General features: G+C 39.4%; 1 protein-coding gene across 2 annotated transcripts in view; it reads left to right on the top strand.

Annotated features, from left to right (window-relative positions):
- UNC80 (unc-80 homolog, NALCN channel complex subunit) overlaps positions 1-14,891 on the top strand; it is a 241,679-nt gene that overhangs the window by 173,957 nt on the left and 52,831 nt on the right. For both annotated transcript variants that reach the window (XM_029225347.1, XM_029225346.1), the window contains exons 36-44: positions 426-526; positions 1,532-1,618; positions 3,195-3,378; positions 5,185-5,279; positions 6,904-6,993; positions 7,732-7,833; positions 9,616-9,796; positions 11,013-11,281; positions 13,343-13,477. In XM_029225347.1, coding sequence (XP_029081180.1) covers positions 426-526; positions 1,532-1,618; positions 3,195-3,378; positions 5,185-5,279; positions 6,904-6,993; positions 7,732-7,833; positions 9,616-9,796; positions 11,013-11,281; positions 13,343-13,477 — 1,244 coding nt within the window. The remainder of the gene's footprint in view (positions 1-425; positions 527-1,531; positions 1,619-3,194; positions 3,379-5,184; positions 5,280-6,903; positions 6,994-7,731; positions 7,834-9,615; positions 9,797-11,012; positions 11,282-13,342; positions 13,478-14,891) is intronic.

Raw genomic sequence — 14,891 nt, 5'->3', positions numbered from 1 at the left:
AGTTTGGGTTTTTCTTAGATTCCACATGTAAGTGAGATCATACATTTTTCTTTCTATGTCTGACTTCTTTCACTTTGCGTAACACCCTCAAAGTCCATCCATATTGTCACAAATGGGAGGATTTCCTTTTTTATGGCTAAATGATATTCCATTGTATATCACAAATGCATTTTTAACAAAAGCAATGCTGATATTTAAAGGGCATCCTATACTCTTTTGTCACATTTTCCTTATAGGCTAAAATGTTCAGAAACAACAACAAAAAGAACAGATACCTGCCTTTCGATAGAAAAAGAGGTCACAGAACATCTGTAAGGCAAAAATTTGAGCGAGACCTATTAAAGTTTAGAAAATTATTTGAATACTTTATCTAATAGATTTTTCTCCATTTAAGATGAATATTCAATTTCCTTTCTCTTCTGAAGTGAGTGCTGTGGCCCAGCAAGTCTTATGGAATTGTCTAATTGAAGATCCATCAACAGTTCTTCGACATTTCCTGGAAAAACTGACCATCAGCAATAGACAAGTAAATTCCTCTTTCTTTATAGTGTAGCTATGTAGCTATGTATGTGAACATGGTTAAAACAAGCAGTGGACTTTATAGTGACATGCATGCAACATTGGTGTCCTCTGACATATAGCCGAGAAGTACTTCGGATGATGATAATGATGAACAAATTAAACTTGGCTGTTTTCTTTTGAATTTCTGCATTAACTGATGTCTCCGTATGTATATGGTACACTGCTAGTAATGACCCTAAGATACTGAAAGATTCTCAGTCTTTTAAAGAAAGATTAAATTCAGTTTAATGTTTTCAGTGTTCGGTACATTTACTGAATTCTGCCTGGCTGGTAGTATGTGGTGCAGGTAGTATTATTAGAGCATGTTGAAACTCTCCATTAATCAAAAAATCTAATTTATCAGGTCACCCTGTGAGAAGATTATGCCAAATAAAAGTCATTTTCTGAGCAATGGCAAAATACCCTGATGATTACAAATTATTTCTTCATTTCTGTGTTATGGTCCTGTTCACTGGGAGATTAAGTTTCTGAAAGGAAGGTTAATTAGAAACACCTCCATTTATTCTCTCTTGGCCCAGCTTTATCTCTTTGGCTTGAAACGTAGGAAGCAGAACTATGAAGTTCAATAAACCTAGTTTGTTTAATGGTTTCTTAAGATAGATCCTCCTCACATTTCCATCACACCTGGAAGCCACAGCAAATAGAGATGACTAAATGTACAGCTTTCCTGTGATTTGCCTGTGACCTATAGACACAGTCTACATTTTTATTTAAAAATTTGACTCTTGCTTAGTAATTTCATGTATTAGCTTCTAGGAGACGGTGTTACAGTTGGTTTAAATGCTATTTAACAAGTATCACAAATACTATATTAAAATTCTGAACATAAGGGAGATCAACATGTGGGCAAAAGTAAGAAAATTCCCCCTACCTTGCTTTTCAAGAAGTTAATTTTATTTCCTACAGCATGGCAGCTGAATGAGACCTAGAAATTCTGTTGTTCTTTCAGGATGAGTTAATGTACATGCTGCGCAAACTTCTCCTGAATATCGGAGACTTTCCTGCTCAGACCTCTCACATCCTATTCAACTACTTGGTGAGTTTCACCTCCAGTAGGTTATAAATATTCATTTCCAAGTAGGAAGCAACAATAAGAGAAAAAGATCTTAGGAGATTTTTTTTTTCAATAAGTTCCCATTAATTATATGACTGAAGGTGAATCATGGTCAGCTGAATTCACCACTGTTTGTATGGGGAAGCCCCTCCTGGCACAATCCTTGGCATGTGATGGGCACTCAGTAAATGTCTCTTTCCTCTCTGTCTCCCTTTGGCATTATAGAACTTCCTCATGTCGGTCCATAATTTTAGTTTTCTGTTGAAAAAGTGTATATGTCATTTTTTTAAAAATTCCTTTTTCTTTTAACACCTTTATTGGAGTATAATTGCTTTACAATGGTATGTTAGTTTCTGCTTTATAACAAAGTGAATCAGCTATACATATTCATATATCCCCATATCCCCTCCCTCTTGCGTCTCTCTCCCACCCTCACTATCCCACCCCTCTAGGTGGTCACAAAGCACGGAGCTGATCTCCCTGTGTGATGCAGCTGCTTCCCACTAGCTATCTATTTTACATTTGCTAGTGTATATATGTCAATGCTACTCTCTCACTTCATCCCAGCTTCCCCTTCCCCTTCCCCATGTCAAGTCCATTCTTTACGTCTGTGTCTTTATTCCTGTCCTGCCCCTAGGTTCTTCAGAACCATTTTGGTTTTTTTTTACATTCCACATATGTGTGTTAGCATACAGTATTTGTTTTTCTCTTTCTGACTTACTTCACTCTCTGGGTCCATCCAGCTCACTACAAATAACTCAATTTCGTTTCTTTTTATGGCTGAGTAATATTCCATTGTATACATGTGCCATATCTTTATCCATTCATCTGTCGATGGACATTTAGGTTGCTTCCATGTCCTGGCTATTGTAAATGTGCTGCAATGAACATTGTGGTACATGACTCTTTTTGAATTATGGTTTTCTCAGGGTATGCTAACACATATATATGGAATCTAAAAAAATATATATGGTTCTGATGAACCTAGGGGCAGGACAGGAATAAAAACCCAGATGTAGAGAATTGACTTGAGAACATGGGGAGGGAGAAGGGTAAGCTGGGATGAAGTGAGAGAGTAGCATTGACATATATACACTAGCAAATGTAAAATAGATAGCTAGTGGGAAGCAGCTGCATCACACAGGGAGATCAGCTCCGTGCTTTGTGACCACCTAGAGGGGTGGGATAGTGAGGGTGGGAGGGAGACGCAAGGGGGAGGGGATATGGGGATATATGCAGACATGTAGCTGATTCACTTTGTTACACAGCAGAAACTAACACAACATTGTAAAGCAATTGTACTCCAGTAAAGATGTTAAAAAAAAATAGCAGTAAGTATTTTAGTGATGACATAAAAATATATGGCAACCTGTTCAGGTCAGTTTTCCAGTTGTCCCTTCTTCTGCTTACTTCCACTGAAAGTGTTAGAGAAGCATTTGAACAGAGAATTCAAAGTCAAAAAAACAATATTTAATTAAGAAAATGAAAAGCCAAGGCAATGAGAATGTAAGCTCAGAATTACTGTGACTTTGTGACCACTTCCTGTTCTGACTTATAGGTAGGATTAATCATGTACTTCGTGCGGACCCCCTGCGAGTGGGGGATGGATGCCATTTCAGCCACTCTGACTTTCCTGTGGGAGGTGGTCGGTTACGTAGAAGGCCTGTTCTTCAAGGATCTGAAGCAGACCATGAAGAAGGAGCAATGTGAGGTCAAGCTCCTGGTGACCGCTTCAATGCCAGGTACTGCTTTTGGAAGACATAGCTTTTTTAGGAGTATAAATAAGGCTTTTACGAAGCAAGTGTCTCTTTCATTCATGAGAAGATTTTCTGACCCTGGGATTGAGTGCTTCAAAGAACTTTTGTTGGATACAATCTGAAGAAGTACAATAGGCCCTTTAAAAGTCAGCAATTGCCAGATGAAAAGGGAGACATCAGAACTGAGATCCACGTGAATCAGTACTTGAAGGACTGCCAAGGTTAAAGATTTATTTAAGTCTATTGCAGAGGGCCAGCTGAACTGAGAGCCTTTTTGAATGAATTTTTGGCACTGCAAGGAGAATAATATTGTTTGCATGGCAGGGGCCCCAGGCTTTTGTAAACTCACCGAGAGATGGCTTTATGAAAAATTGGAAAAGGGAAAAGCAGGAGGGAAAATTACAAAAAAACATGCAGTGTGATATAAACTCTAGGTACAATTCCTTTTCACTTTGGATAGCTTGCCTTTCTTGGAGATGAAATTTTGCCAAGCCTTTATCCTTGTGCAATGTCTAAGAAAATGTGAGATAATACGTGTATTGAAATAAAAAGACAAAATTATATATAAATAAGAATACAGGTTCTGGCAGCAAAGAGGCCTATGTTAAAATCAGAGCACTGCCGTTTATCATCTGTGTAATTAATATTAGCTATGAAAAAGTACATCACTTTTAAAGCTTTCTTTACTCACACGTACAATGGGAGTATGATTCATACTTCATAATTGTGAGGAATAAATGAGTTTAGGTTTGTAAAATACTAGCTGCCATACCTGACACGTGGTAAGCATTCAGTAAGTGGTATATGGTATATGGTATATGGTATATATACCATATATGGTATATTTATGTGCCTGTAGGTTACTCAACAAAGAGATCAGCTTTTATCACAGCAAAGAAACATATTGCCAGGCATATACTTAAAAACAACTCATTATAAATCAAGGTATATCATAATGTTCACCGTCTCACCAGCCAAGCAGAATACAGAAAATGTAAACTTAAACTACCTTTCAGGTACTTGTTTAGCTTTTGCTAATAGCTCTGTTTGTATCTTCTCAACCATTATTACCTCATCATCTCATTTAAAATAAAGGAATAGATTATTTGTTGGAATGCTTAAGGTTTGAATTCTGACTCTTCCACTAAATAAATGTGTCTTTGACTAAGTTACTTATAAGTTCTTATTTATAAGAATAAGTTCTCTCTGTTTCTTCATTTGTAGTGTGAAAATAATAATACCCATATCATAGGGTTGCTATGAGATTTAAATATGATTATGCACATAAAACCATTTAAAAGTATGGGGAACTCCATAAACGGTAGCTATGATTTTTCAATAATAAGTAAATATATTTACAATATATATTTAGGGCTTCCCTGGTGGCGCAGTGATTGAGAGTCCGCCTGCCGATGCAGGGGACACGGGGTCGTGCCCCGGTCCGGGAAGATCCCACATGCCGCGGAGTGGCTGGGCCCGTGAGCCATGGCTGCTGAGCCTGCGCATCCGGAGCCTGTGCTCTGCAACGGGAGAGGCCACAACAGTGAGAGGCCCGCGTACCGCAAAAAAAAAAAAAAAAAAAAAATATATATATATATATATATATATATATTTAACTAGAAACAAAGGAGTGCAGTTAGTACAATGCACAAGTCGCATTAAACCCTCACTAGTAGTAATCATAATAATAATAAAAACATCAGCTTATTGATAATATTTTAATAATTTGTGCTTTATCTATAAACTTTCTTATAGTAGAAGTCAGTTTATTATGATTTTTACCTTCTGTAGGTACCAAGACCTTGGTAGTTCATGGACAGAATGAGTGTGATATCCCAACCCAGTTACCAGTCCATGAAGATACTCAATTTGAAGCCCTGTTAAAGGTAGGGATGACTTTTGACAGAAGTGATTTGTTTTTAATGCACAATGGCTATGGCCACTTCACTGATCATCCAGTTTTGAATTAAACTGCCTTTCTCTATCTTCAAATGAATATATGCATTTATTTACCTCTTCTAGAATCTGCCCCACTCTTGTGTACTTCCTCTATTTCCTTGCATAATTTTCCCCACATGGATGTAGGCAAGATCATGCTGGCTCCCTCTCAGTTACGGCAGCCACGTGACACTCCTCTTGAGATGCTGTGAATCCTGCTTAGGAGTATCCTGGCATCACTTGTGGCAGTTCTGGAGCCGCCCTGGGTTTGCACGCCAAGGGCACTGGCACAAACTCTAGGGGTCAGGTGACAGTCCATGCCAGAGACGCTTTTTGTGGCATCGAGTTGAACAATACACAGTCTTGATTTGCCACTGACAGAAATGATTGGAGAGGCAGAAAATATATACCTTAGAATGAACTAAGTGAATCAAGAAAGTATTTTTAATGGTTATGACAATTACGCCCCTTAGGAGATACGCAGTCCATTGTTACTCATGCCTGTAGGGTTGTTAAGGGAAAGTAGTAAGTACACTAGTGCAGTGATTCCCTGTTTATCTGGAGCCCAAACTTTCAGCCCAGAAAAGACCTCTGAGAAATTCAGTTTTGCAAGCCTGTGTATTTTATTTCAGTAGAAAGGGTCGTTAAGCCTCCTCCAGGCCTCACTCCTTCATCTCCAGAGCATCTCTCAGGCCCAGTGAAGCAAACTTTAACAGCCACTTCATTTTCCTACTCACTTTGGATGGTAGGATAGCATGAAGGCAGACAGTGAGTTCAAACCCAGGCTCCACCACAACCTCTAAATAAGTCAAACAACAGGCTCTCTCTAGTCTCAGTTTCTTTTTCAACAGTGCTCGATTATTAGGGCAGGTTATACAAGTTCTCTACATTGAAAGCATTGAGCATAGAATATAGTAGATAATAAGTGCTCAATCACTGTGGTTCATATTATTCTTAATGTTGCTACTAAACATGCTTTCTTCCTGATACTGAGACCAGTAGATGCCACTGTGCCTTCACAGTGCATCGCTCGAGTCTACATTGCAACTGTACCTCCTTTAGCTCTATGAGAACGGGGCAGATAGTTTGTATTACACTCTCGGGCTTTTTTTACATTGAGATATAGTTGATGTATAATATTATATACACTTCAGGTATAGAGCATAGTGATTCGCAATTTTTAAAGGTCATATTCCATTTATAGTTATTCTAAAATATTGGCTATATTCTGTGTTGTACAATATATCCTTGTAGCTTATTTATTTTATGCATAGTAGTTTGCACGTCTTAATCCCCTACCCCTATCTTGCACTACCTTACACAATCAGTCTTTATGCTGCCATTTTTTTGGATAGCTGTGTGCATGTAAATGTTCATATATATGTGTGTGTATATAATATATATACGTATATATATATGCACACATAATATATAAAATGTGTGTAAGATATAAATACATATATATTCCTTATAGGAAGTTACCCTGTTTTACGACATTTTTACCTTTCAGCTTACTGTTTGGCTCATAATATGATCTCAATAAATGTTTATTAAAAATTGCTGTCGTTCTAGGAGTGTCTGGAGTTTTTTAATATCCCAGAATCCCAGTCTACACATTACTTTCTCATGGATAAACGATGGAACCTTATCCACTACAATAAGGTGAGACTGCAGTGATGACGCTCATGGAGAGCTGTGTCAAAAGCCCATTATGCCTTTCCGGAGGGCAGCTTCACTCAGGGGGGCGTCGCTGTTTATAGGTGAGGCGTATGGCCGCTTGGTTCACACCACCTCACTGCTGATGTATTAGCTTTGGACTGGCCACTTTACCTTTGTACCCTTCAGTTTCCTTGTCTGTAAAGGGAAGGTGATGATAGTAGCTACTTTAGCGTCGTTGTAATAATTAAAGGAGGTAAGTAAGGCACTTCATCACTCGTCATTATTACATCTAGATGAACACTTAAGTTGCCCGTATTGTAAGTACACGTGTTTATTTGGAATGTTAATGTTGTTCTCGTGCCGCTTTCTACTACATTAAGCATGATTGTGGTAACGTGATCTAATGAACAAAGGAAACCTCAGGAAGACCACTGACATCACTTTACAGGGCTTTTCTTTTCTTCTTCAGAATGGGTTTTAGTAAATGGCGTCTGGCTCCTTGGCTTCTGACAGAGCATCCTGGACTTTGGAAAGCATACTCGGCCTGGGGAGATTGAAGCTTTCCCGAGGAGGGTGTTTATCTTCCCTAGGATTTTGTAGAATTGGGGAGCGTAAAGTAGTAAGAATCTAAACCATCAGAAAATACATAACATGTTTGTCTGACCTTTGGGGAAAGAGGAAATGAGAGTCAGAGTTTAATTATTTGAACTCTTTTTTTGTCTTTGTGTAATCCCACCACAGACCTATGTTCGGGATATTTACCCTTTTAGGAGATCCGTGTCTCCACAGCTGAACCTTGTACATATGCATCCAGAGAAAGGACAGGAGCTCATTCAGAAACAGGTGCCTGACCACCACAGTTTTGTTCTATTTTGTCATGTCATTGGGATAGATGATCTGTAAACGGTTGCCAGCCCTGAGATTCTGTGATTCCGTTATGATCCTTTCTAGAGAGAGAATGATGGGCCCTTGGTCAATAGATAGTTACCCAAAATAGTGTGTTAACCAAGTTTTTATAAATTGGTTGAATAATGCAAAGGTATTAAGAAACACTTACTTGGAGAATGCTATGAGAAATCATTGGGGTATAAATAGCAGAAATCTTCTAATTTATTTACCTACTAGTTTCTAAGTTTGGATTTTCACTCCACATTTTTGTAAAGCAGGATTGGAAGTACACATAGTGTAGCTATAAGAAGGTTGTCCCAGAAATTTATGCTAGCTGGAAAAAAATAAAACGGGTCAATGTAGTGTGCCTGAAAAAGGCCCCGCACCAAGGTCCGGAGATATGGACTTAGTCCCAGCTCTGCCACTGACCAGTGATCTGACCTTGGACATGTTACTGACTTCTCTTAAAATAGGAGGAAACAGAATCAAGCAGCTGTACTTAGATTTAAGATTGAAGAACAGAATAACGTTTACACATCTCATCATAAATCAGACTTTGAGCTTAAGGAAATTCACTGTTTTGCAAGCAAAATATAGCTGTAGTACACAATTCTAATAATGATACAATTTTAATGTGATCTATGTGTTATATTCATTTATTTTTAATAAAATGTTGAAACAAACTATTATTTCAATTTTTCTGCACGTAGCAAGGATGCTTTTCAAAAATATCTTCAGGGGATGGCATAGAATCCGACCATTTAAGTAATTAAAAACATAGTTAGTATTAACTACCTAAATTGCATTTAGAAGAAAGAAAATAGTGAATGTATTACAAAGTGTGAGGTGTTGGGCAAAACTGTAAGACCTTAAATATAAATAATTCCTAAAACAATTCCCCACAAATTATCCCAGCCTCTGATTTTGGCAGCAAAATAATGAAAACCATAATCAATAACCGCACTTCACGAGTGTGTTTTTTAAATCATGTTTAAGAACACATTTTAAGAGAATAACATAAAACGGGGCCCTTACTCTATTTATACTCCAAGTTGGGATCTTAAGACTTCTTTCTGATTTCCTCAGGGAGATAATAATAGACAGACCTGTGGTTCTGGCTCTGAAGTCTCCTCCACAGCTGCTCACTGCTTATCATCTTCCTAGTCACATCCCCCTGCCCACTGATCAGCAACAGAAAAGGCACTAAGAGAAGGACCAAAAGACCCATGTTCACGTCATCTAAACTAAGGGCTAAAGGACCACCAATCTAGGTCCTATTAGCTTTTGTTCCAAGATAGGTTTTTCCTGGAGCCCATTTCAGTCTTTAAGAGGCAAACCCAGAAACAGCGTAAGGCATCAGTAGAAATGATAGAAGCAATTGGAACTGACTGGCTCCTGTTGGAGAAGGTCTTCTATATTATGACATCCAAACAAATGGGCTGTATTTACTACTGAACTGTTCTTGACAGTGCTTGCCTTGTTCTCCTCCTCTAGCTGGCAAACTCCATAAGAAACGCTTCCTTCTGTAGGACAGATGCAGGAAGTGAGAGTCAATTAAGTATTGTTTGCTCTTTCTGTGTGGTAAAGAAAAAATATTTCTCTCCCATTTCACTTCCCCCATCTTTCAATTTTTAATCAGCCCGGTTTGCCATTAAGGTTTTCACTTCAGTTTCTTCACTCTTGGTAATTTCAGAGTTGCCAATTCTACTTTTCATCTGCTCCTGCCTTTGCCGGTAGGTATTCACTCGGAAGCTGGAGGAAGTGGGGAGGGTTTTGTTTCTCATCTCCCTCACCCAGAAGATCCCCACAGCCCACAAGCAGTCCCACGTCTCCATGCTCCAGGAAGACCTCCTCCGACTGCCCTCATTCCCTCGAAGTGCTATTGATGCGGAGTTTTCCCTCTTCAGTGATCCTCAAGGTATCAAGAAAGAAGCATTTCCTCTCTTGGGCTTCTTCTCCTGCCCTTCTTTTGTCCTCAGCTAGAGGACGTCTCTATCTTAATCGGCAGACAGTTCTCTAAGCTAGTGGCTCTCAGCTCTTGAGTGGGCACCAGAATCACCTGGAGAACTTGATAAAACACAGATTGCTGGGTCCCACCCTCCAGCCCCGAGTTTCTGATTCAGTAGCTCTGGAATGGGGCTTGGGAACTTGCATTTCTGACAAGCTCCCAGGTGAGGCTGGTGCTTCTGTTCCAAGGACCAAATCCTGAGACCACTGCTCTAAGCTAATCGTAAGCAATTGAAGGAAGTAGTGTGGTATCGTTAGGAGAGTACTTGACTAAGTGAAGAACAGATATTTATATGAAATTCAAGAGGAGGCAAAACAAATCTACAGTGACAGAAATCAGAACAGTAGTTACCTCTGGATTGGGGGGAATGGATTTCCCAGAAAGGGGTATGAGAGAACTTTCTCAGGTGATGAAAATGGTCTATACATTGATTGGCGTGTTCATTACCTGAGTGGGTATTTTTGTCAAAATTCATTGAATTCTACATTTATGTTCTGTGCCTTTTACTCTATCTAAATTATACCTTCTTAATTAGAAAGTCTGGAGTCAGGGCCCAGTAATCTGTGTTTTTATAAGACCTCCAGATGGTTTTGATGCCCTAGGAAGCTTGAGAACCATTATTCAAATTGAGAGAGAGAGAGAGAGACTGAGACAGAGAAATTGGAAGAGACCCATTTTGAAACCACGCTCTGTTACTCAGTTATTAATTTGGGACAGTTTACTTAAATCAGCATCCCTATGCTCTACATCTTCATCCAGAAGCTCCAGAGAAATAGTAGACACAGCTCTAGTCTGACCATGAGTTCAAAGACCAAGAACAAGTCCCAGCCCTGCCATTTTCTTAATAGCTTATTTTTTCTCAAAGCCACAGCTTATGCAGCAGCAAGACACTGCACCTGCCTGCCCTGTCTTGCCCACAGAGTTGAATCAAAGAGGCGATGAAGAAAGTACTTGGAGGGCTAGGAGGTGTCACAGCAGTGGCTGCAATATTGCTCCGGGAAGCGTATCAGCAGTAGATCTTCATGTCCCTGAGCTGGAAACAGCAGCGCCCTGGGGTTTGATTGCCCTCCACACTGACAGGATTGGCGTGGGGCTAATTCTGTCTCTGCTGTTTCATGTTTCACAGCTGGGAAGGAGCTGTTTGGCCTCGACACTCTTCAGAAAAGCTTGTGGATCCAGCTCCTGGAGGAGATGTTCCTGGGCATGCCGAGCGAGTTTCCCTGGGGAGATGAAATCATGCTTTTCCTCAACGTTTTTAACGGGGCTCTGATCCTGCACCCAGAAGACAGTGCCCTGCTCAGGCAGTACGCGGCCACCGTCATCAACAGCGCTGTGCACTTCAATCACCTCTTCTCCCTCAGCGGCTACCAGTGGATTCTGCCCACCATGCTGCAGGTGCACAGGCTGTCCTCTCCTGCCCATGGAACAGGTCAACAAGATCTGTACCAAAACTTTTAATGATGGAATTATCTTCTTTTATGACCTCAAAAGGCACCAAATGAACCCCCCCCTAGAAACTTCCAAAAGGTCATAATATTCCATTCTATTCTGAGATCTCCCAGACCTGGGCTCTGCTTTCCCATTTCTTCTGGACCAGTGGTTCTCAAAGTGCAATCTCTGGAGCAACAGCAGAAGAAGCAGCAGCATCACCTGGGGATTTGTTAGAAATGCACATTCTTGGGTTCCATCCCAGTGCTACTTAATCAGAAAGTCTGGAGTCAGGGCCCAGTAATCTGTGTTTTTACAAGACCTCCAGGTGGTTTTGATGCCCTCGGAAGCTTGAGAACCATTATTCAAATGTATGGCAAGCATTCAGTTGATGTTTCTCCCAAGAGAGTCTCCAACCTCTATCTGAATAGAGATTTTCATTGCCATTAAATTTGGTATGACAAGGTTGGAGGAGGTGAATGTAGCAGGAACAGTTTTCACTTAGTCATGCCTAATGTGTACATGGCTACAGTTAGGAGTACTGAATAAAGTTCAGAAGGGGCCTTGAGGGCTCATCCTACTTCTCATTTTTATGGAAATTTTAATAAAATTATGGAAGTAATGCATGTTTGTGTAAAGTGGCATTTGCTCAACTACAGGGGCAAGAAATTGACTTTTTTTTTTTTTTTTTTTTTTTTGCGGTACGCGGGCCTCTCACTGTTGTGGCCTCTCCCGTTGCGGAGCACAGGCTCCGGACGTGCAGGCTCAGCGGCCACGGCTCACGGGCCCAGCCGCTCCGCGGCATGTGGGATCTTCCCGGACCGGGGCACGAACTCGTGTCCCCTGCATCGGCAGGCGGACTCTCAACCGCTGCGCCACCAGGGAAGCCCAAGAAATTGACTTTTAATATCATCAGGGCACTCTGTCCTATTTTTAGATAGTTGGAATTTCCTGTATAACTTTTTAAATAATTATCAAAAACAATAAATGCTCATTATAAAATTCGAAAGATAAAGAAAAGTTTAAAGAAGAAAATAAAGATCACCCATAGGGCTTCCCTGGTGGCGCAGTGGTTGAGAATCTGCCTGCTAATGCAGGGGACACAGGTTCGAGCCCTGGTCTGGGAAGATCCCACATGCCGCAGAGCAACTAGGCCCGTGAGCCACAACTGCTGAGCCTGCGCGTCTGGAGCCTGTGCTCCGCAACAAGAGAGGCCACGATAGTGAGAGGCCCGTGCACCGCGATGAAGAGTGGCCCCCGCTTGCCACAACTAGAGAAAGCCCTCACACAGAAATGAAGACCTAACACAGCCAAAAATAAATAAACAAATGTGGGGTTTAAAGAAAAAAGAATATTATTTAAAAAAAAAAAAGATCACCCATAATCCTCCCCCTAGATAACCATCGTTTACACATCTTGAAAATCTTGGTACTCTCTCCTACTTTTTCTAAAACAGAAGTTGAATCATACCATATATTCAAGTTTGTTACCTACCTTTTTTAATGTGACACTAAGAATATTGTGGGAGTTTTCCCTGTAGCATGATATAGCATCTTTTAAAATATAACTGATAGTATTCTGTTGAATGCATATACATAATACACTTAACCCCAATTTATGAACACTTTAAGTTGTTTCAAATTTTCTACTATTTTAAGCAACCTTGCAGCAGTCATTATTGTATATATTATGTCTTTGTACATTTGTCTGTTTTCTTAAGATAAATCACTAGTCACAAACTTCCCAAGAAAAAAGTATATTTATATTTTTAGGATTAAATATAAATATACTTATATATATATATAAGTATATAAATAAATATATATATAACATATTTATATTTTTAGGATTTTTATGTATATTGCCAGATCTCTCTCAAGAAGGTATATACCATTTTACACTCCCCTCCATCAGTTTATGAAATTAGTCATTTCCGTCCATGCTTCCTATGGCTATGAGTTTTAAAAGCAAACACAACTCTAGTAGGCTGTTAAGGAATTTTCTGAATATGGTGACATTTTTCCGTAGGTGTATTCTGACTATGAAAGCAATCCCCAGTTGCGTCAAGCCATTGAATTCGCCTGCCATCAGTTCTACATTCTACACCGGAAGCCCTTTGTGCTCCAGCTGTTTGCAAGTGTGGCCCCTCTCCTGGAGTTTCCTGTGAGTAAGCTCTGTGGAAATAAAGACCAACCCAATGAGGAAAGCAAAGTCTGTTTATTCAGAGCTTACTACAGCAAGGGATTCCTGGGCTGGTTACTACAGATTGTAGATCAGTTCTATATTTATGTATGGCCTGATCATTGTGCATTTGTATAATCAGTCTCTCAGCTCTCTTTATTCAAGCAATGGAATATAAATACCCAAAATTATTTCTCTTTCAACAAGAAAATCTTCTCTCTTCAGCGTTTCTCTTCAACCCTTATTTCGGCCCCTAGGATGTAAATAGATCAACTCTCTGGTTTTTTATACTCAGTTAATGAAAGGATGGAAAATGGAAAATGATAAAAGGAAGAGTTCCGGATTCTCATTTTTTTCTGTCACTCTCTAGCACTTACCCTGCTTTATTTTTATTTTTCTGCAGAGCATTTATATCATATCACATGTAATATATGTATTTGTTTCACTAACATGTATCTTTACCACACCCCACAATAGAATTTGAGCTCCGTTAAAACGAGACATTTGTCTGGTTTTTGCTTGCCTTTTGCTTGTTTTTAGTTTTGTTTTGTTTGTTTTTGTTTTGCTGTAACTGCAGTGCACAAAATGGTGCCTGGCACATAGTAGGAATTTAATGAGGTGTTTTTTTAAAATTAATTTTTATTGGAGTATAGTTGCTTTACAATGTTGTGTTAGTTTCTGTTGTAGAGCAAAGTGAATCAGCTATATGTATACATATATCCCCTCTTTTTTGGATTTCCTTCCCATTTAGGTCACCACAGAGCATTGAGTAGAGTTCCCTGTGCTATATAGTAGATTCTCATTAGTTATCTATTTTATACGTAGTAGTGTATATATGCCAATCCCAATCTCCCAAGTCATCCCACCACCACCCCTTCCCCCTTGGTATCCATACATTTGTTCTCTACGTCTGTGTCTCTATTTCTGCTTTGCAAATAAGATCATCTATACTGTTTTTCTAGATTCCACATGTATGCATTAATATATGATATTTGTTTTTCTCTTTCCGACTTACTTCACTTAGTATGATAATCTCTAGGTCCATCCATGTTGCTGCAAATGGCATTGTTTCATTCTTTTTATGGCTGAGTAATATTCCATTGTATATATATACCACATCTTCTTTATTCATTCCTTTGTCGATGGACATTTAGGTTGCTTCCATGTCCTGGCTATTGTAAATAGTGCTGCAATGAACATTGGGGTGCATGTATCTTTTTGAATTAGAGTTTTCTCTGGATATATGCCCAGGAGGATTTGTTGTTTTAATGAATGAATCAAAGTCATTTTACAGAGATTTGAGATGGTAAGTATCTCCATTCTGGAGATAGATTATCAACTAAGACCTGTAAAATTCCCAGGGTTGTCAAAAAATTCATCTGTTTCTCAAACATAT

Source organism: Monodon monoceros, unplaced genomic scaffold, assembly GCF_005190385.1.
Source record: "Monodon monoceros isolate NGI ecotype Baffin Bay Population unplaced genomic scaffold, NGI_Narwhal_1 Super_Scaffold_16, whole genome shotgun sequence".
NCBI lineage: Eukaryota > Metazoa > Chordata > Mammalia > Artiodactyla > Monodontidae > Monodon > Monodon monoceros.
Note: the sequence above shows the minus strand (reverse complement) of the source record. Positions and strands in the feature narration are given on the sequence as shown.